Source organism: Prionailurus viverrinus, chromosome A1 (genome assembly GCF_022837055.1).
Source record: "Prionailurus viverrinus isolate Anna chromosome A1, UM_Priviv_1.0, whole genome shotgun sequence".
NCBI lineage: Eukaryota > Metazoa > Chordata > Mammalia > Carnivora > Felidae > Prionailurus > Prionailurus viverrinus.
The window spans coordinates 80,676,405-80,698,748 of NC_062561.1; the positions used below are offsets into that span (position 1 = coordinate 80,676,405).

At 56.5% G+C, this 22,344-nt stretch overlaps 1 protein-coding gene across 2 annotated transcripts in view; it reads left to right on the top strand.

The window, feature by feature from the left end:
- The window catches only part of COL4A2 (collagen type IV alpha 2 chain), a 173,695-nt gene that overhangs the window by 138,833 nt on the left and 12,518 nt on the right, over positions 1 to 22,344 (top strand). For both annotated transcript variants that reach the window (XM_047852721.1, XM_047852712.1), the window contains exons 27-38: positions 967 to 1,023; positions 4,224 to 4,331; positions 7,648 to 7,869; positions 11,930 to 12,091; positions 12,887 to 13,057; positions 13,781 to 13,924; positions 15,731 to 15,853; positions 16,095 to 16,276; positions 18,595 to 18,658; positions 19,017 to 19,091; positions 21,208 to 21,315; positions 22,038 to 22,145. In XM_047852721.1, coding sequence (XP_047708677.1) covers positions 967 to 1,023; positions 4,224 to 4,331; positions 7,648 to 7,869; positions 11,930 to 12,091; positions 12,887 to 13,057; positions 13,781 to 13,924; positions 15,731 to 15,853; positions 16,095 to 16,276; positions 18,595 to 18,658; positions 19,017 to 19,091; positions 21,208 to 21,315; positions 22,038 to 22,145 — 1,524 coding nt within the window. The remainder of the gene's footprint in view (positions 1 to 966; positions 1,024 to 4,223; positions 4,332 to 7,647; positions 7,870 to 11,929; positions 12,092 to 12,886; positions 13,058 to 13,780; positions 13,925 to 15,730; positions 15,854 to 16,094; positions 16,277 to 18,594; positions 18,659 to 19,016; positions 19,092 to 21,207; positions 21,316 to 22,037; positions 22,146 to 22,344) is intronic.

A 22,344-nucleotide genomic window follows, 5' to 3' on the forward strand; every position in this document is an offset into this window, starting at 1 on the left:
CGGCAAAGAGGTTGGTGCAGAGTTCGGGATGCTCGTAGAACATGTGGCAGCAGTAGGTCCCAAGCGGCTGACCAAAGTTTGGGTGTGAGCCTCGGGATCAAGGTCAGGGTTGGAGACATAGCATCAGGACATGTGGGTCTCCTGCGTGAGGTGGGGTCGACATGCGGGGACAGACCAGGCACGTGCGTGCAGAGCAGGAACGTCACCTGCAGGCCTTCGGAGAGCTGGTGGGAGCGTCCCTGGGCATGAGGGTCTGGGGGGGAGGCTGTGCCCTCGGGACATCCTGTCCCTCTATTCTGATGAGCTGGGCTGGCCAGCATGCGCCTCGGGGACCCCTAGTGCGTCAGAGGAGGCCAGGGCCCGGGCAGACAGACAAAACACGTCTTGGAGAGCTGCTGTGTCTGTGAGGGGCTCTCTCAGACGAAGGCCACAGTACCACCACGTGATGCCCCCACCCTCGTCCACACCGCCCGAAAGTGGCTGCAGCCCGGGTTTCATTTCTCAAAGCAGCTAACGCACGCGGCCAATTCTGAAACTATTCAAAGTCACAAAGCAGAAGTCAAAGAATTCCTTTCGAAATTGCAAGCTGTCTCAATCCACTGGTGACCGTTCCCAGACACAAGAAAGGCAGTCACACTGACAGACTAGGATGGACCCAGACTAGCTCAGTTGTGCCCAGGTGTCGCCCTAAACGTGGGGATGTAGCATCGCCAGCCCCGTGCTGGCTTTATTGGACTGGGTCGACTTCGTTGGCCTTAGTACTGATATTCCGATTCATTGCAGGTGAAACTAAACCTTCCTTTACGTTAGAATCAAGATTCATTAAATCGTTAAGTTACTCTGATCACAGAGTGGTAGCCGGTTTTCAGGGCTGGTGCTTCTGACCTTGGCAGGGCCCACAGCCGTGAGAGTCGGTGTGAATGATCGCGCCCCAGCTTGTCTGTCTTTCTTCCTGTCTCTTCCCAGATTGCGTCGGAGGACCCAAGGGAGCGCCAGGCCTACGGGGACCCCCAGGCCCCACAGGTAAACGGAGTGTCTTCCAGCCTCCCCTGTGTCCTCCTCATCCTTCTGGCCCCTTTGCTCATCCCCCTGCTGCCCCTGCACCCCTCCCCACCTCTGGACGTTGCCGCGTTCTGCAACCTTGGCACATGACCGCAGACCTCGGTCACCTGGGTAGGGAGGCGGCCTTTTCCTCCTCACCGTGGAAAATGCATGTGGCGACTGACGCCTAGTTGAGCCCCAGGCTAGAGGAGTGAATTCTTACTGCACAGAACCCAGCCCCCGCCACGGCACCAGCCTCAGTGGGCACCAAAGAGTGGCAGAGACTGGCCCGCCGCTTCTGGACTGGAGGAAGCTCGCTTCTGTGCCACTTCTCCCCCTTGGTGTCCCAGCCTTTGTGGGACGAGCCTCTGGGAGGGGATTGTTTGTTCTGGGTTTTGACGGAGGGGAACAGAAGTTCACAAGGCCAGCGGTGCATCTCGGCAGCCCCGTGTGGCTACTGGCACGGACCCATCACCCAACCAAGCACCCGCGTGACTGGAGCAAGGCTCTCAGTGGCAGAGCCCAGTGTGGGAAGCCGTCCACGCCCACCTGCAGCGTGTGTGGCTTTTCAAAAAAGATAGCGGGCGGGGGCGGGGCAGCCCCACCACTGGGTGACGCCCAGATGTCTGTGTCCGTCAGCCCAGGACAGAGCAGTTCAGGTCAGGGCCCCGGGCAGGTCCTCCTCCGGGCAAGGGCGAGAGCCTCGATCACTCAACAACTCGCTCGGCGCTGAGAGCGTGGGGCGCATGGCCAGAGCCCTGCCGTGGGGCCCGGCTCTCACGCTAACTGGCAGCGGGGCCTTGAGCATCTCTCTCCTCCCTTGTGGAACTTTGTCCTCTTAGCTGTACCAGAGGACTAATACAGGCGTTCTAGACTCCTCCCACTTTGCAAACGATGCGCTGGGGGTGAGGTCCAGTGTCAACTGTGAAGTGCGGTGCTGAGCCAGTGCGAGACAACAGTCAGAACTGGAAAGTATGTTGCCTCACGGTGTGCGTCCCCAGATCCTAAGGGCATCTCCAGGACTCACGGTGATGCGGGATCCGGGGACAACAGGACGAAATGCAGAAGTGTCATATGCACGGAAAGCAGTGTTAGATGTCCCTGTGTTGTCCTCTGAGGGCCCAACGTGTGTCTTCCTCACTCCGTTATCTGCATTATCCTCCCTGCTCTAGCTCCGGACGTCTGTCCGTCCGCAGGCTTTCACACGGCCACTAACACCGGGGCCCTGGGGTCAGCAGCCTGCAGAGGGACCGTTTTCGGCAGAAACTGGGTGGAAGCAGGGCCCAAAATACACAGGAATTGAGTCTGAGGGGAGGATTTTGATTGCATTTTAAGGACATGAAGCTGTAAGGAGCTCATAGAGTCCACATGTCTGGTGCAGACTAACCCTCGGTCTGGAAGGTGACGCACAAAAGGGTCTGTGGTGCTTCCCACTTGTGGAAGGGACGTGCCCGTGGCCCCGTAGCAGCAGGACAGCCCAGAGGCCACGTGCTGGGTTGTGTGTCCTGTTGGGGCTCGGCTGCGCCCGCCCTCAGACCCCATGGTGGTTTCCTTTCAGAAACGGACTCACCTCACGCACCTTCACTTCAGACAACCTGAAAGTGTGTCTTTTGCTTTGTTTTGTCCTGTCTTGTCTGTCGAACTTGGTGCTCGCATGGGATGTCCTCTGTGCACAGCCCTGTCATCCTGTTCCTCACTCACTCGTGTCACAGACTCCCAGGCATATCGGAGTTCTGAACGAGCACGTTGCTGTGTCTCTGGGTCTGAGCCCACCCCGTTCGTCATAGAGCGGCAGGATTAGACCTGTGGAGTCATGTGTTAGCGAGGACGTCATTTGACAGCGACTTCTGGTCCCAACTGAGCCTTCCCCATCTCCACGGCCCAGCGTAGGGGTCTGTTTAAAGTCATTTAACTGTGCTGAGCAGCTGGTGATCTGAGGGAGACGTTTCATCAGTGGAATGAATCTGTGCATTTATTTGCAGTGAGTAGAGGTGAGCTTGTGTCCTCACCCCGTGTGACCTCCCGAGTCCAGCCTTGCCTCGATGGGAGTGTCAGGGAATGGGGCCCCAGAGGGGGCCTGCTGGGTGCCACACGTGGCCCCCTGCTCCCCTGCCCCAAGGGAAGGGTGCCCACAATCTTCTCATGACATCTTTCTGTCCCCACATAGAAAAATATTGAGAATTCCAGGAGGCTGGCTTTGGCCCCGTCTACGTGATGGCAAAGCTCCAGCCCAGCCTCATACTTTCAAGGGCACCTCTAACGGGACGGCAGCTGGAGAAGCTAGAACCCCTAGTGAACCTACAGACCTCCCCGCCCATCCCCTCACCGGCCCCTGCCCTGCACGCTGCCTCGCACCCGGCAGGGAGGAGGCTGCTGCTCTCACTAGTGTTTGCAGGGAATCTCGGTGATTCCCGGTGCCCGGCCACCTGCAGTAGGCAGGTGTACTGGCTGTGGTTTCCGAGGCCTCTGCTGGAAGGGAATCTCTGAGGCTTGGACCAGACAGACACAGAGATGCCCGGGGAAAAATCCCTCAAGTTTGCTTCCCATGGGAAAGGATTCAGGTCAACAACGTCCGGTAGTAAAGAATTAGTTCATTTATTTGGTGTGAGGTTTCGTCTGGTTTTGAGTCTAACACATTCATTACAAGTAGTATAAGTCAACATCTCTCAAATCTGGATAAATTGGCTCTGGATGCAACAAACTCGAGGGAAGACTTCAAGTGAATTCTGGTAGCGACTGACCGATACAGCTGCCGTGGTCTGTGGGGTTTGCAGTGGGATGTGGCCAGAGGTCGGAAGTGCCCAGTGTTGAGGGGCGCCTGGGGGGGCTCAGGTGGTTAAGCATCCGACTCTCGATTTCAGCTCAGGTCGTTTTCTCACACTTCGTGGGATCAAGCCCTGAGGCAGGCTCTGTGCTAACAGCAAGGAGCCTGCTTTGGATTCTCTCTCTCTCTCTCTCTCTCTCTCTCTCTCTCTCTCTGCCCCTCCTCCGCTTGCACTCTCACTCTCTCTTTCAAAATAAACTTAAGAAAAGTATGTGGCATTTTACATTCACATTCCCCGTCCTCATCATTTCCTAGACCATGCTAAGTCAGGTGCTAGACCTGACCGTCTTCCACGCATTTCCGGCTGGGGTTGCACATGGGGCTCTGACCTGTGTCCTGCTTTCTTCGGTTTGCTTAGGTGCCAAGGGCCTCCCAGGGATACCAGGACCCTCAGGAGCTGACGGAGTACCAGGGCTCAAGGGTCTCCCAGGAGACCCAGGTCGTGAAGGATTCCCAGGACCCCCAGGTAAGGCAGGGGTGGACCCCCACACGACCCTTAGGTTCGGGAAATGACTGTGTGTGGCATGGGTGCCCCAGCTCTATTGTCTTTGGACACTTAGAAGCTTTCAACGTGTGCTCAGTGACCACTTTGTTCTTGTGGTTGGGAAATTAAATTCTTGACGTTCCCATCACTAATGTCCTGCTGGAGTTTGCATGAGACCCCTGCAGCTCCCGGAGGAGAAAAGAGGTGGGTGTGCAGAGCGATGTCCTCTGGTTGGTGTGAAACATTCTGAGGGCAACACAACGCTCCCCTCTTCTGGGACTGTCAAAGGCATGGAGCCCTCGGTCGTCCATTCCAATCTGCTGATCACGCACCAGACACCACACAAAGGACACCTGTGTCCACTTTTCATGGCACTGCCTGCTCACTCTTCAGTGGGCGCTTGTCTGAGCAAATGGTTCCATCTACATTTGACACGGCAAAGAATTACAGAAACTGTGGGTGGCTAAGAGAGCATAAGATGGCAGGGAGTGAGCGTGTTGCCAGTAACTGATTGTGGGGAGACGTGTCGGCACTCCCACTGACATGGTCCCGTGTCCCCAAGCACCTGCCGACACGGTCCCATGTCCCCAAGCACCCCCTGGCACGGTCCCATGTCCCCAACCAAGCACCCCCGCCACAGTCCCGTGTCCCCAAGCACCCCCCGGCACGGTCCCGTGTGCCCAAGCACAGGTGCCCCGCGCAGTTGTGGCTCCAGCAGTGTGAGCGGACATGGCTGTGTTACTTGGTGTGCAGAGGCACACAGTTTTAGATTCGTGTTATTTTTTTTAAAAGATTTTTTTAATGTTTATTTATTTTTGAGACAGAGACAGAGCATGAACGGGGGAGGGGCAAAGAGAGAGGGAGACACAGAATTCAAAGCAGGCTCCAGGCTCTGAGCCATCAGCCCAGAGCCCGACGCAGGGCTCGAGCTCACGGACCGCGAGATCGTGACCTGAGTTGAAGTCGGACACTTAACTGACTGAGCCATCCAGGCACCCCAAAAACATTTTTTTTAATGTTTATTTATTTTTGACAGAGAGAAACAGAGCATGAGCAGGGGAGGGGCAGAGAGAGAGGGAAAACAGAATCCCAAGCAGGCTCCAGGCTCTGAGCTGTCAGCACAGAGCACGACGCGGGGCTCGAACTCACAGACCACAAGATCATGACCTGAGCCAAAGTCAGACACTCAACCGACTGAGCCACCCAGGCACCCCTAGAATCGTGTTATTGAAACAGGGACTGTGGAAGTCGCTTTGGCCCAAGTCCAGATGTCCCCTGCAGGGTCCTGGTCAGGAGCCCCTCCAGCCTCTGCTGGAATCACTCATCGGGAGGAGTGAAATCTGCCTCTAGCAAGTTCATCCCCCACACAGCTGGAGACAGAGGCCACATGTCCCCTTACACACCACACGAACGGGACAGAACTGCCCCCAGGAGTGCAGACCGTCTCTTTATAACGTGACCTCCAGCATTCGGATTCGTCTGCATTCCCTACAAACCAGTCTCGGGGAAACTAAACAGAACAGTCCAGACGTCTGGACGATCGCACAGAGCCAGGCACCGTGGTGTCCTGAGGTTTAGACCCTCAGCAGATATGTTCGGCAAAGACTGTCTGAATTTTGCCCCTTCCCTGTGTCACACTCTGGCAGTTGGTTTAACCCTAATTGGACCAGTCTGGGTCAGTCCTGGTACCTCTTCCCCCCCAGACTCACTGCTCCGGACATGGGACTGTGCCGGGGGGTGCTTGGGGACACGGGACCGCAGGGAACGTTCGCCCTGTTACCTTTCGCGACAAGTATCTCCGTGTCCTGTGACAAGAGGGGGCGTGCTCCCTGTGCAGCATGGGGCTGGTGAAAACCTGCACTGGAGACAAACACGGGAGAGTTTTCATGCCAGCACCAGAGGACCAGCCTGTTGCCCTGCTCTGGGGGCACCCAGACATTGAGGAGTTAGGGCACGGTCACTTCGGTCCTGTCACACATACCAAAGCAAAGTGTGAATTTCTTGAGAGGACAGTAGTTTGTTAACACCTGCTTGCCCTGCGTGGGAAGGGGACCCGGTCACCAGCTAGGTGCCAGCCAGGCGGGCGTGAGCTGTCCAGAGCGCACTCCGGCGGCAGAGACTGAGCAGGATGTGCCCGTCACCAGCACACACGGGGGGCGGACGGTGTTGGTGGGAAGCCTGTTCTGTACTGAAACGTGAGCCCGTAAGTGAACAGGGAGATCGGGGTAGAATGGAGGAAAGGGGTAAGTGAGGAACTGGCATACTCTGATTTTGCGCACGTGTCACTCTTCATGACACGGAATGTGCCACGTGCAGAAGAAAACCAAATGCCCAACTTTGAAGGCTGCAGAACACAGAGTCTACTCCGGATGTCAGATCCACATACACACACGTGCCCACGATTTGAGCCCACGGTGCCCACGTACGGCTTTGAACGTCTCTGTAAAAGCCGAGTCTCTACTTTCTGTGAATAAATCACATCACTGAAGTTCTGGCATTGGGTCCCGCTCATTAATACTCCCATAAAGTCCGGATCTGTTGTTCCGTGTTTCAGACACGGCCGTAGGGGTCAGCCCATCTTGCAGGTGGGCCGTGGCGAGCCTTGTCCTGGGAAAGGCCCCGGACCCCGCGTGTGGGGTCTCTTTTGTCAGGTCGACCCTTCCTTCCCAGCGTTCCATGGCCACGGCAGTAATGACCTCAGAAAGCTTTCCTCCTGAACAGACACGTGACCGTCCACTCTGAGAGTTCAGTGTCAGGTCACATCAGGGATGAGGACACGGGAAGGGGAAGTCGTCCGGGACAGGCACTGGCATGTGACAGCCACCATGCTTCTATCCAGACGTGGACAGTTGACCGTGAAAACAGTAGGGCGACTGGCCCCCTCCAGAGCATTTCCAAATGGACTGATGGTCAGGGACTTGTGACCAGGGAGGTGGAGCTCGGGCTCGAGAGACCTGGTCATGTCATTCTCACCCCAGGTCTCTGTCCCCACTTGCACACATAACTTGGAAGGTCCATAGAAGCCATTCTTTGGGGATTATTTGATCAACAAGGGAGCCCATCAAATAGGAAGATTCGTATCCAAGAAGCAGGTGGTTCTAAAGGCCTTCACTTTAGCCAAATGGTAGGGCTGGGGGCCAGATGGCGGAGGGGGCAGAATGCTGTGGTCCCAAGGTAAGTGATGGGACCGGGGCTTGAGCCGAGGCCCCCCGACTGCAAATCTTGCTGTCTCCAGCCTCTCTCCTCTCCTCTCAGCCTCTCTTGGGCCATCATGGTACTAACCTGTGTTTCCTTTCAGGGTTCGTGGGGCCCCGAGGATCCAAAGGTGTGGCAGGCCTCCGTGGCCCAGATGGACACCCAGGTCCCACCGGTCTGCCTGGACCCGTCGGGCCCCCAGGGGACAGGGGCCTTCCTGGAGAAGTTCTGGGAGCCCAGCCTGGGCCCAGGGGAGATGCTGGGCTCCCCGGACACCCTGGGCTGAAAGGCCCTCCGGGAGAGAGAGGTCCACCTGGATTCCGGGGTAAGTCCTGGCGGTGGGAGGAGAGCGGGGGGCCCGATCCCACCACACCCTGGGTTCCGAGTGTGGGTCTGAAATCCCTCCTGAGGATTTGATGAGAAGCCACAACACACGTGGTTTCTGCCCCATGCTCAGTACCAGTGTTCCTTTGAAACGAGTTAGGATGGTCATCAGCGTCCTGTGACTTACCTTTTCACAGCCAAGAAAGATGGCCATTTGAGACTCAAAGGTGCGGATTAATGAGACACACCCTCTGCTCTCCAGCGGGGCATGAATGGGGGGTGGGAGGGCTCGCTGGTGCTTTCAGGGAATGTGTTTGGGTGGTGAGAAGAGAGGAGGGCCAAGCTTGGGAAGAGAGCGAGGCAGGAGACAGAACTGAGCTGGGACACGCTTTAACTGGATGGTGTAAAAACGGACTGGTGTAAAACATTGCTTTTTAATTTTTTTAAATTTTTTAATGTTTATTTTTGAGAGACAGAGACAGAGCACAAGTGGGGGAGGGGCAGAGACAGAGGGAGACACAGAATCCGAAGCAGGCTCCAGGCTCTGAGCTGTCGGCACGGAGCCCGACGTGGGGCTTGAACCAACAATCCACGAGATCATGACCTGAGCCGAAGTTGGACGCTTAAGCGACGGAGCCACCCAGGCACCCCTCATGTAAAACACTTTAGTGTTCCCAATATCCTCAGTGCACGTTTAGCAAAGTGGGAAGGCTGCTGGCTGAGGAGTGAAGTACCCAATCTATGCAGAGCTGGCATTGAGAACCGCAGACGCCCTCCGTCTATGAACGACCGTCACTAAAGACCAAGCATTTCTGTTCAGTGCACCGCGCACGGGAGACACCAGGCCAGTGGTGCTCCTGTTCAGATACCCAGATGCAGGCAGACCCGTGACTTTGCGTATCCACCACATGTCTGCTCCCAAACCCGGGTGGAAGGGGCTTCCTGTGGGGCAGGGAGCGGGCGTCCCATCCTCCAGTGCCATCAGACCTCACCCCGCATCCTTTATACGAACACTCAGGCAGGTGAAGCCGGTTGTCCACAGGCAGGCGAATTCAGCAAGCTCAGGAGAGCAGTGGTGTTTGGGGGAGCCCGTCAGGCTCTAGGAGGCCTGGGGCTGGGGCGGGGAGGGGAGACGGGGCAGGTGGGTTTCCATGTTGATCACGCCTGCCCTGTCGGCTGGCCAGGAGAACCCCCAGTGTGGGGGCCGGGCTTACTGTAGAGACCCACGGGGAGGAGGCCCAAAGAATGGAAGGAGGAGCCTAAGAGGGCTAGAGTGCACACACCCGTGCTCACACTCACACAATTCACACACACACCCATGTGTGTGCACACACATGCTCATGCACCCACACACTCATATACACGTGCTCGTGTGCATGTATCCACACATTTGTACGCACACACACCTGCTTGTGCATACATGATGACAGAGACCCACACATGTGTGCCCACACACTCTCACACACACAATCTCCCTCTTACGCACAGCCAATCAGCTGCACAGGCCTGTGTAGAACCATCAAGCAGTGGGGACCCGATGCCAGGACATCCAGGGCTGTCCCTGCCAACCTGGCCACCTGCTGGTAGGGATGGAACACACGGCGTAACTCGGCGAGTGTGGACACCGGGGACCACGTGCGTCAGCCTCCCTGGTGGCTGTCTAAAGGCGTGGCAGGCACTGTGTCCCCAAGAGTCGGGGCTGCTGTCCACTGCAGAAACTGCCCACAGGCTCTTGACAGGGGGCACTTGTGATGGATTTTCTAAATGTAACTGTTTCCTGCGGATGTCAAGGCACCTCAGCAGGACAGCAACTGACGGCAGGTTTACTTTCAAGCGTGTGACGGTTTCCCACAGCCGAGGCCACCTCAGTGTCCAGCTTGCCCAGGCAGAAACACTGTCAGTACAAGCTCTGACCTCAGAAGCATCGGAGGCTTGAGAACCTGTTTCCATGTCATCCGTCCTGCCCGGGCCATGGGGCCATGGCAGGTGGGGTGCACGAGGCCCCGTGGAGCCCGGACGCAGCCTGGCAGAGTGGAACCCCTGCATGAAGTAGGGGTGCGGGTCCACGAGTTAGATGCTATTTTGCTGAGGGAAGCGGATCCTTGGTAGTTGTTCCTTGTTTGGCCCGTGTTCTGGAAATGGCTGTTGGCTTAAAATCTTGAGTTCCAGGATCACAACAGAAAGCCAGAGGCATAGGCCACCACACCGGATTGTTTTAAGGTGGACGCTGAAGTAGCAGCGGCCGGTTCTCCCTCCTTCCCCTGCATCGTGTCCTGCCCACTCCCCACTCCTGTGAAGGAGGCGCTCCCGAAACCGTGCCCGGATGCCCTCTCCCCTGCAACCTGGGCTCCCGTGACCTTCCTGGCTGGGCTGCCTCCATTCACCAGCCTGGAGGGTCCTTGCGGGTGAAGGTACCTGCCCGCCTCATGGAGCACGGCATCGCGGCAGGATCCTGACTCCCCGGTTAGACTTGAGCGCCTGCAACGCTGCCTGCCGTCTGACACCCTCGGCGCCATGAGCTGTTCCCTCCAGAGACAGAAGCAGAGCGGGAACAGTGCCCTTGGATCCCGTTGTGAAGCTGGAAAACGGGAGGATGTGCATCCGTGCCTTCCCAGAGACTTCCTTTCTGCAGCCTTCTGCCCCAAATCCGCCCCGCTGTTTGCAGACCTTCCTCCCCCATTCTGCCCACATAGCAGATAAAACTGGGACTCAGGCTGGCAAGTCGGATTCTGAGTTGGCCCAAGACCGGCTTGGCCCCTCTTGCCAATGCCCCTCCCCTCCGTCCCCCGACTGGTCCCTCCTCCTCTCGGGTCAGCCTACACACTCGGGAGGGTGGTCATGGGATACGTGAGCAGGTGCACTTAAAGGTCACCCAACAAGCACTGTGAGATGGTGGGCACGGCCCCTCCTCCTATTCACTGGATGGATGTGGCCAACCTCAAAGTCCAAGAAAGGTGAAAATGCCTGAATGGAAGGAAGCTGGGGGACTTAGGATCTAAAAACTAGAAGATATATGCTCACATGACTACTGGGTACGGCAGGATATTCTGAACGTAAAAGCAAGGGAAGAAACCGTGCCCGGGTGTGTGCACACACGTGCACCTACACATGCATGCACACCGCATTAAATTTTCACGCGAATGCTAATCTTCATGTCAAAAGCAATGAGAAGAATTTGGGCAGCAAAGTAAACTTTACGATAGCTACGAAGAAAGAGTAGCCAACGTGTATGAGGAATGCTAAAATCCATAATAAAAATATCAAAATCCCCAAAGGAAAGTAGAAGCACAGAACAAAAATCGCATTAGAAGGCGAACACCAGGAGAAGGAAACGTTACTCACACCAACGTGCAGGCAGATGGGCATCTTCCTTGCCAGGCTTCTGACCCCTTCAGCACCAGCCCCACGCCGGGTGAGCCACCCAGGACAGGCGGGGGGCAGAAGCCGGAAAGCCGTGCAGTAGTGTGTGTGGAAGGCAGTTCTGACCCACGGAGTCTGTTTCTAGGGCACTTTCCCGAAGAAATCCCCAGCTCTGTGCTCCAAAATCAGCTTCCTCACGGCACCGTTTGTAAGAGCAAAGAAAGACGTGCATGGCGTGTGTCCACACAACGTGATGCTATTACTCAGGCAGCCGTTTAAAACGTGAAGAATGTTTTGGGGGGGGGGGGCAGCGCCTGGGTGGCTCCGTTGGTTGAGCGTCCAATTCTTAGTTTCAGCTCAGGTCATGATCAAATGTGGCAAAATGCTCAAAATGTAATGTCAGCTGGGGAGAAAAAAGCCAAAAATTGAACTCCCAGCGAGGGATGAGGTCTGTGAGCCTCGGTTCCCAGGTGTGTTTGTGTGAACAGAGGCCGGAAGGACATACACCGAGCTGTCAGTGGTGGCCCCTGGGGGACAGCCTGAGCTACTGTAATACCCTTGATACTTCTGTGTATTTTCCGGGCTTCTTACAGTCTAGAAAATAATTGCGTCCTGTTTGTATAGAACGAGCCTGAGAGGTATGGCCTGTGTGCAGCGAAGGGTGTGGGGTCGGCCTCACGGGGCTTATCTGGTGTCCACAGGAAGCCAGGGCATGCCGGGAATGCCAGGCCTGAAGGGCCAGCCGGGCTTCCCAGGACCCTTGGGCCAGCCAGGCCTGCCCGGGCCACCAGGACTGCATGGCTTCCCAGGAGCTCCTGGCCAGGAGGGGCCCTTGGGGCTGCCAGGTGCCCCAGGCCGCGGAGGTAAGGATCCCCTATCCCATGGAGGGGGAGGGGTCTGGCCTCACTTGCACAAGTGAACTGGCCCCACCCTTCCCTGGGGGAGTTCTCAAACTGGGCCCCAAGGACCCTCCCCCCACCCCCGCCCCAGAGCTGCGAAGGATCTGGAAAATACCCGCAATGAGCAGCTAGCCACTCCTTCCCGTGCTTGTCCCCCCCTGTGTGTAGGTCCTGGTCTCTTCTCATGAGGACACCAGTCACATGTGATTAGGGCCCATTTCACTTTAATTAAAGGTGCTACCTTCAGATACACGCACACTCCCCTAACTGGGGGTTAGAATTTCAACATAGGAACTGGTGGGGGAGGGGAGGGGAGGGAGACACAGTTCAGCCCATAACACGTTCCAGAAACAGGACACGCATTGTGCCAAACGAGAGTTCACACAGGCCGAGACCTGCCCGTGCTCCGTACCTCGTGTATATTGGGGTTCTGGCTAAGATGTCACTTAGGAAAAACGTGAAATTTCCACTGCAGAATCATCGCTGTGCTCTGAAGGGGGGAAATTATTTGTTTTCTGAAAGTGAGAGAACTGGGGAAGAACAGGAGCTTCCTTGGGGGGAAAGGGGGGCAGGAAGCAAGTGGAGGCCAGAGGCCATCCCCCCCAGGTCCCCCCACCAAGAGACAGCCCTGGAGGCTGGGGCCCAGATGGCCCTGGGGGCGGGGGGCGGGGTGCTGTCCCAGGTGAGGGGTCCGAGAGGCATTTAGCTCTTCCGAGTTCATTTGTGTTTTTCTACTTTCTTTCCTCCTCTGCCTTTCAGGTCTGCCTGGGGACAGAGGGGACCCAGGTGACATAGGCATCCCCGGCCCTGTGGGCATGAAGGGTCTTTCCGGCGACAGAGGTGACCCTGGTTTGTTGGGTGAGAGGGGTCCCCCAGGAGGCCCCGGATTTAAAGGAATGAGCGGAATTCCCGGTGTCCCCGGACCCAAAGGTGAGGATCGGCAGACGGGGCGCTCCCCCAGGCGGGTACCGGGGTGACCGGAACTCAGGATGGCTGCAGGAGAGGCCAGCCCCTCACCAGCCCCCAGGAGGTGTCATACCTGGGAAAGCCGGCCCGTGCTGCCAGGCTGGGTGTGACGGACATGCCCCCAAATGCCGTGTCCTAATTTCCTGAGAGCGAGGGAGCAGACTTGGGGTCTGCGTGGGAGATTTGTGTGGAGGCCCCCGGAGGCTGGTTGCATATCCCGAGGCCGGTTGGCTAATACAAAACCAAAACCAGGAAAACGCTTGGTCACCAGGGTGGGCTTATTTGTACACAAACCAGTTTTCCTAGAAGGGGAGCCCCTGGCCCTTGACTGTGGGGCCACACAGAGATGTTTGTCCTGCGGTCCTTCGGTCCTTCGCGGTTCCCGTGCTGGCTGCAGTGTTAGCGTCCTCTCCCTGAGGCCCATGGACCTCGGCTACCACCTGAGGCCCACCAAGGACCTCGGCTGCCTTGTGTCTTTCCTGTGACCATGTACATCTGCCTGATGCCTTGTCCCTGGGGGCAGTCAGCCGGCGGGTGACCTGAGGAATGGGGCCCCGGAAATCCCTAGTTTAGGTCAGGCACCCTACTACCCGAGCCACTCCTCAGGAATGTCTCAGACAAGCAAGATGGAAACACCCCGTGTGTTTCTCCAGGCCTAACCCAGCACTTTTCTCGTTTCCTCTGAAGGCAGTAGAGGTTCACCCGGGATGGACGGTTTCCAAGGCATGGTTGGGCTCAAGGGAAGAGCTGGGCTTCCGGGAAACAAAGGAGAGGCCGGATTTTTTGGAATTCCAGGACTGAAGGGTCTGGCTGGTGAGCCAGGTGTGAAAGGTATGTCCATCTCTCTTAACATTGTCCTGACAAGGTTGGGACCCACTTTTGTGGGGCGTAGTGCTGCTTGGACCGAACCTTCCAGGAGCCCAAAGCTGGGCACAACTAGAAAAGAAGGAGACTGGGGTGCCTGGGTGGCTCAGCCGGTTGAGCATCTGACTTCGGCTCAGGTCATGATCTCGCTGTCCGTGAGTTCGAGCCCCGTGTCAGGCTCTGTCCTGACAGTTCAGGGCCTGGAGCCTGCTTCCGATTCTGTGTATCCTTCTCTCTCTGCCCCTCCCCTGCTCACACCATCTCTCTCTGTCTCTCTCTTTCTCAAAACTAAATAAACATTTAAAAAAAGAGAAAAGAAAAGAAGAAAACTAACAAAAATCAGAAGGCTTTATCTCTGCCTCAACCCACCAGCAGTATAATAAAGGAAGAATCCCAACCAAAGGAAACTAGCTTGTTTGGTATTCAGCAAAAGTTTTTATGGAGGTATAATTGAATACAACTTTAGTTTCAGGTGCATGGCATAACGATTATTTGTATATACTGTGAAACGGTCACCACATAAGTCTAGTTAACATCTGTCACCATACATAGTTACAGATTTTTTTTCTTACGGTAAGAACTTTCCAGATCTACGATCTTAGCAACTTTCAGATACGCAGGTCAGTGTTATTGGCCATGGTCACTACATGGCACATCACATCCCCATGGCCTGTATATTTTACATAAAGGAAACTGTTAAGAACAAAACAGGCGGCCGCATCAAGGATCTCATAATGCGTCATAAGAAACGTCCCACCATGATTATCCCACGGTAAGCGTGAGGTCAGGGGAAGCCGGGTGAAAAGCAGAAGACAAATTCTGAAGGAGGTGAGCACCATTTGGCAAATGGGGACCCGGTGTTCCTGGTGGTGGGACTGTGCCCACGAAATTGTGACCACAGACGTGAGGCCAGTTCAAACCCCAGTGCGGGGGCATCTCAAGACCCCAAGCGTGAGGCTCCTTGTTTAGGAAGTGTATTCCAATGAGCCACATTTTCATGACTTTTGCTCAAACGCCCTTGTTCTGAAAGTGTCATCACGGCCTCTAAACCTGTAATTATAACACCACGTGCTGATGAGAACGTGGGTATCACACGCTATTGGCGGGAACGTGAGATGCATGGCCAGTGTGGACAGAAGCTTGACGGTGTCGTGGAAAGATCAACACAGGCACCCAGCACTTCTGTCCCGAGGGAGTGAAAACATGCCTTGTATACGGACGTTCAGAGCAACTTTGTTTATGACAATCAAAAGCAGAAACACCCTGGATATGCGTCATGGGTAAATGTGGTGTCACATGAATGCCGGCCAGCCGTAAAGAACAAGGGCCTCTTACACGCTCAACGTGCGTAAAACTTGAGGACATTTTGCCGCACGTGGTCTGCTTCCCTTTACATGAAACATCCAGAACAGGCAAATCTAGAGATGGGATGTGGATTAGTGGTCCCCCAGGGCTGGGGGTGGGGAGCACTTGGGGTGACTGCTGATGGGCACGGGGTTTCTTTCCAGGGTGATGAAAATGTCCTAAAGTACGATAGCGGTGGGGGGCGTGGGTCCACACTTGGCTCGCGTGAAGAAGGGGCTGTGGGAGAAGACAGGCGTTTTCCATCAGCCTCGGCCTCTCTCGGAGGCCCCTGCCCGGCTCAGGCCCAGTGGGGGCTGCCAGGGAACGTGCCGCCCCGAGGCTCAGAGCCTCTCGGGACGCGCTTGGTGGGATCGCAGCGGGCGAGTGGCCCAGAGGCCCACAGCGAGATCGCATCCTGTTCCCTCACAGGCAGCCGCGGGGACCCGGGGCCCCCAGGACCACCTCCCATCATCCAGCCAGGAATGAAAGACATCAAAGGGGAGAAAGGAGACGAGGGGCCTATGGGATTGAAAGGCTACCTGGGCCTAAAAGGTGAGCATCGCCGCCCCTCCCCGCCCACCCCTCTCCGCTTCAGGAGCAGCAGGGTCTACGCCAGACGCTGCTCCGCCCAACACAGGCTTTGCCGTGTCCCAGCCCCCGGCCCCTGACACCTCAGCAGGTGGGCCCGCAGCTTCCCTGCCACCTGAGTAGCCTCCCTCTCCCGCTTTAGGATCCGCAGCAATGGGAGAGATTGGGGCGGGTGCTGCCTCCTCACACTCGGGTCTCCCCACAGGTGTCCCGGGGATGCCAGGGATCCCCGGGCTGTCTGGAATCCCCGGCTTGCCAGGAAAGCCGGGCCACATCAAAGGAGTCAAAGGAGACATCGGAGTCCCGGGCGTGCCCGGATTGCCAGGATTCCCCGGCGTGCCCGGCCCCCCCGGAATCATCGGGTTTCCCGGGTTCACAGGAAGTCGGGTGAGTGGCACCTCTTACTTCCCAGCCCCACCTCTGCTCCCAACCAGAGATTTGCTGGGGTGCGAGTGGTCGAGGGACAGCTCCGGAGTTGGGTCCCCGGCTCGGTGTAAGGGGACGCTGCTCACACCAGCCCCAGTGGTGGTTTCAGTGCCGCCCACGCTGCTGGTGGCCTTGGTTGGCAGAGGCGTGGCCTCCACACTCACTCATGGCGGCCTTGGGAAAGCTACATGTGAATGTACAGCCATCAAACTCTACACGTGATCATGTGTGACATCTGGACTGAGGACCCGTTACTAGGTCACAGCGTGGACATCACCCTGGCCTGCCGTTCACTGGCTCCTTCACCCCATGCACACGCTCTGAGTGCTTGCTGGGTGCGGGCGCCGATTCGGGGTGACACAGACGCACGGTGACCCCGGGCGGGGCTCCCGTCTCTCCACACCTGCCTCCTCGTCTGTGAGGCTCACGACACAGCTACCCTGCGATGTCACTGGCCAGGTGGGGCGTGGTCCGTGTAACGTGGCACAGAGGGGCCCTCGGTCGGTTCTACTTCACAAAATTACCCCTTCAACCTGTTACGGCTAAAGGTACTTTACGCTCACAGTCCTCAGCACGTGATGCACTCGTTTCTGACGATCACAATGGGGTTCGCCCATTTTGGGCAGATCGGAAGGCCTGGCCACCCTGTGGTAAACCTTTAGTAACAGCCCAGCTTGGCCTGTGTCTCGCCCACCTTCACGTACGCGACGCCATCTGAGTTCTTCGGGTGTCTTCCTTCCGTCACCCGGAACCTGATGGGACCTGTGCAGCAAGTGTGTGCCGTTACTCGGGTCGCTTAGAAAGGATGCGTGTGTCTACCGAGGGGCCCAGAGGACGGTGTTCCCAGCAGCTTCTTTCCTAACAGCCAAAAACTGGGAGAGCCCAAATGCCGGCCAACAGGTGAGCGGACACGGCGCGTTCCGACCGTGGACGAGCACTCGGTGGTAAACGGGGAAGTGCTGATAAATGCACCGACCCAAGTGACTGTCACAGTCTTCACGTTGAACCGAGCAAGCCAGAAACAGAGTACAAAGGATGCGATCCCACGGGTGTAGAAGTCCAGAACCGACCAGACGATGTGACAGAGGTCGGTCAGGGATTAGGGACTAGGAAATGGCGCAAGAGAACCTTCTGGAATGCTGAAAATATTCTGTGTGTCTATCTGGGTGGGACATGAATACAAGGTCACGGAGCGGTTGAGATGAGTTCATCACACTGGTGTGTGTTACTCCTCAGGACAGGAAGCTTTAAGAAAGGAAAAGAGGGAGGGGGCCCTGGGAACCTCCATCGGTTCAGCAGCTGACTCTTGGTTTTTGGCTCAGGTCACAATCTTATGGTTGTGGGACGGATCTTATGGGATCGAGCCCCACGTTGGGCTCTGTGCAGACAGCATGGAGCCTTCTTGGGATTATCTCCCTCTCTCTGTGCCCCTCCATTCCCCCCCTCAAAAATGAGTGAATAAACTTAAAAAAAAAAGGAAAAGAGATCATCATGTGGACAATGATGCAGCCTCTGGCACAGCGTACCCACCCCCCACCCAAAGGGGAGCTACTCTCGTGGTCCAGAGACTCAAGTTAGCCATGCTGGGAGAGGTAACCGTGCACAAGTCCCCACTAACGCTGCCGTGTAGACCAGAGGATCAGGGTGGACCAGGGGGCCGCCCTCCATCTGAGGAAGAAGCCCCTTCAGAGAGGAAACCAATGGTTTGCATGGTCACAGAGCCACCCAGACACCACCCCAGGTTCATTATCAGGAATCAGCATCGCTGGAGGGAAGTCTCACGTCTGCAGATGGAGTGCACAGCCGTGCAACATCCAGAGCAAGCTTGGGAATCCAGCAGCCCAAGTTCATATCCCAGTTCTGCCGCTTACTAGCTGAGTGACCTTGAGAAATTACTTAGCCTCTCTGTGCCTCAACGTCTGTCACATGCAAATTCATCATACCTGCCTCTGAGACAGGACCCAACACGGGTGCCCGTGCACAGCTGAGCAGAGTGTGGGACGCGATCAGCCACGAGTGCCACCACCACCGTCATGACAGTGACCCACATCATCTACATACTTGGTTTCAGTAAAGCTTTACCGCTCAGTAAGAACGAGGGAGGAAACCACCTGCTATCATGCAGAAAAACGTGAGGGGGGTGCTACAAAATGATGATGTAACAAACAGGGAGATATGGTTTTAGCAAACCAAGTAGCTGGACGCCCTAGCCCTCCTAAATTATAGACTTATTTCATGAACAGCCTCCTGAGATGTTTCCGTGTCTGACTTTGCTCTAGGGCGACAAGGGAGCTCCGGGGAGAGCGGGTCTTTACGGCGAGGTTGGCCCCACAGGTGATTTCGGTGAGTGTTGCCTGGATCATGACCGTAGGGTGTCCACCATCCAGAGCATTCCGGGCGGGTGTGGTGACGAGCCCCGGAGATGCTGGCAGGAATTTTGAAGCAAATTCTTTATCTTAAGAACATAACACAGGGGCGCCTGGGTGGCTCAGTCGGTTGAGCATCCGACTCTTGGTCTCAACTCAGGTCTTGACCTTAGGGTCGTGGGTTCAGGCCCTACACTGAGCTCTATGCTGGGCATGAAGCTGAATGAATGAATGAATGAATGAATGAATGAATGAATAGTAACACAACAGAAGTTGCAAAGCTAACCCCCTGCCATTCAGAAGAATGGTTGTCAACCATCCTTTCTGCACATCAGGTGACATTGGAGACACCATAGACCTGCCAGGAAGCCCAGGCCTGAAGGGGGAGCGAGGCGTCGCTGGAACACCAGGTACCTGAGTCGTTCCCGTCTCCCCTCTCAGGATAGCCCTGAGCACTGGGTGTGCCTCACTCCAGAGCTGGCCCGGCCCAATGTGTCTCCACTTGTAGCACCGTGGGTCCCATTCCAGGGAACAGTTTGAGGTCTCCAAGCCCAATGCGCAAAGAAGAATTTTTAATTCAGTTAAACCTGAAGACAATGTTAAGAAAGCTCTCTCTGTCCCTGAGAGAGACACGGTAGGACACGAAGCAAATGACACAATGGCCAGAGTGTGTGATAGGCAGCGAGGGGTTTGCAGGAGGGCAGCGGGAGTCAGGCGCATGCCCTGAGCAGGGTGACAAGGCCCCCGATGTCACGGGGTGGGGGAGGGGTGCCTCGCGTGGTACAGTAGCTCACTCCTCCTCTCTGAGTGTCCCTGAGGCCAAGGTCAGCATTCCCACTAGTGGGCGCCGGGGACAGATGCATCCCTTCCGGGGATTTTCTCTCGGGGGACCCCTCACTGCCTTAGCTGCCTGGAGCCCCAAGTTCTCCTAGGGACAGCGCTGGTCGGGGGAAAGCGTCTGTCCGTGTGACTGGGGCATTCAGGCCACGTGGAGCCAGAGACAGTCCATGCCTCCCGGCTGTTCTGGGCTCACTGCACATCTATCATTGGTTTCACGGTGGCTTTCCACCCAGCCACACAGGCACCCTGGGCTGCCTATATCTCCCCTTCTACAGAATTTTGGACAATTTGGTTTATAAAAGCAGAAACGTGAGACCATCTTTGCTCCGTGGTCACTAACAATAACCTCATTTATTCACCTGAAAATATGTCGGGGAAAAGAGGCTGTCCCCACCAAAAACTCTGGCTGTCACCCCTCAACCGTGTAGGTGACTTAGCTGTGGGCCCAGGAAGTAGGGCTGTGTCTCAGGACATCAGTCCCAGGCGCAGAGGGGCCATAACACGTGTATCAGGCGACCGTGGGGTCCATCTCCCTCGGACCAATGAGGGCCGCCTGAGAGGTCAGCAGCAGAGGGGGTGGCCGGAGGGGCCCTGGTCAGACCGGCTCCTACGCATTAGGGGCCTCGGGGGACTGGGGGCGCAGGGGTGGGGGGGGAACGGGGCTCAGGCTGGCATCCCCGGAATGAAGGTACACGGGACTGTCTGCAGGGAGAGCACGCGGCTGGTCGGGGTTTGGAGAGGATTCTTAAAACACTAGAATAACTGATAGAAAGAAGCAGAACTTCTCAGGTGGCTCTGCTTCAAGACCACACAAATGTTAACAGTACCTTTTATGAGCAACTCAGAATTGAGGAGACCCTGGACGAAAGTGATTATGTGGGATGTAAGCTGATCCGAAGTTTTCAAAATCCTCCAGCGTGCCAGAAAACACCGCAAACGTTTGACCCGGAATACTGTCACTGGCGAAGGCAGGGTTTCTAAGTCCGCCTGATGGCCATGGCGGAGTCTCCTGACGTGCTAGTTGAAGATGCAGATTACAGACTGCCCCTGGCCTGCTAAGCCATCCCTGAGACAGAGGCTCACACATGTATGACTGATTCCCCAGCTGTCCCCGACACACCACACATGAAGAACCACTCCGATAGGGGCCTTAGGTGGTGATCTTGGCGAGGTGCTCAAAACACAGTGGCCTAGAACATCCACAAGAAGTATCTCATGGTCCCCAGGGGCCAGGAATTCAGGAGCGCCGTGGTTCTGACCCCGGGCTGGTCTGGGACAAGAGGGCCCATCTCCAAGATGGCACCCGAGAGCAGCTGTTGGCGGGAGGCCTCAGCCCCTCACCACGTGGGCCTCTCCCTGAGCAGCTTGGGTGTCCTCTCCAGAGCCAGCCACCCAAAGAGGTGACAAAGTGAAAACAGGGATGCATGACACATTCTATGGCCGATGAAGTGACACAGTGACCTGGGGTGACCCACGTCGGCCCCATCCATGCCCAAGGGCATGAATACTAGGACGTGGGGCCACTGAATTAGGTAAAACAGGAGTCGGGGAAGGAACATGTTGAGATAAGGAGCCATTCACAGCAGAAGCAGCCGTGTGAAATGACAGCATCCCTTACCTGGCGTCCCCTTTAAGCCCCAGGGAGGCAGTGTCTGCTCGGCTCCAATCAGAACTCTGTGCTTACAGGTCTAAAGGGATTCTTTGGGGAAAAAGGAACGGAGGGTGAAGTCGGCTTCCCTGGGATAACAGGCGTGCCAGGCGTCCAAGGCCCTCCAGGACCTAAAGGGCAAGCAGGTACGATCTCTTGCTGTCACGCAGCCTCCCCATGTGTGCCCTCCCCCCACAGCTGGGCCTCCAAACCTCAGGACCCCAGGACAGAGGTGGCCGGTGTGCCTGTGTCCTAGTCTGCCATGATCACACCGCGCCCCAGGAAGCTGGCCCTTGCGTGTTACCCGTGACCCAGCTCTGCCTTAGGACCGAGCTCGTGGAGAGGACCAGGCGGCCTGCCGCGGGGACATGCATAGGAACTGACGCACGAGTTCCTATGGCCGGTGTCTCCCTGTGAACGCAGGCTGAGTTCTGGTCACAGCACCCCTTCTGTGCATCCGAATATGCAGAAACATGTTTGCGGATCCCGAGTTAGCTTGGAAAGCAGACAGGGGGGCTACTTCCCCGCTTTTTCCTTGTTGCTGCTTTTGTTTTGTTGTTGCCTTGCTTTGCGTGGGACCTGGGAATCCTGAGGCTGATCCTTCAGGGTTTCCTGGGTTCCCTCTGGACTCCCACGCAGATGGCAAGACAATACTGGGAGAACAAAGGCCACTCTCTCTTTGGCAAAGCTGAGCTACCCGCCCTCAGCCCATACGTGGGGCACGTTTCCAGCTGGAAGGAAGGCTCTTCCTTTCCCACAAAGGCCCTCCTCCTCCAGGCAGAACCGAGCTACAGACCAGGGAGGCCCTGGGGTTCCTGGGTGCTGCTGGGGGTTCCAGTCCCACTTAAGGGTGTGTTTATACCCCCAGGCTTCCCAGGACTGACAGGGCTGCAGGGGCCACAGGGAGAGCCGGGGCGGGCAGGAGCGCCCGGTGACAAAGGAGACTATGGCTGGCCCGGGATCCCAGGCTCACCAGGTGAGAGCGTCTCTCCCTCTGCAGACACGAGCACCAACTCAGAGCCAGGCCTGCAGGTTAGGGAGGGGCACTGGGAGCCAGGTTGGTCTCTCTCTGGTCGGCTCACAGCAATGCAGAGGTGGGACAGAGGGACAGGAGCCAGTGTCCCTGCTGTCCTGTCCAGGGCTCCAGCTGTGGCTGAGCCAGGTCTGGCCGAGCT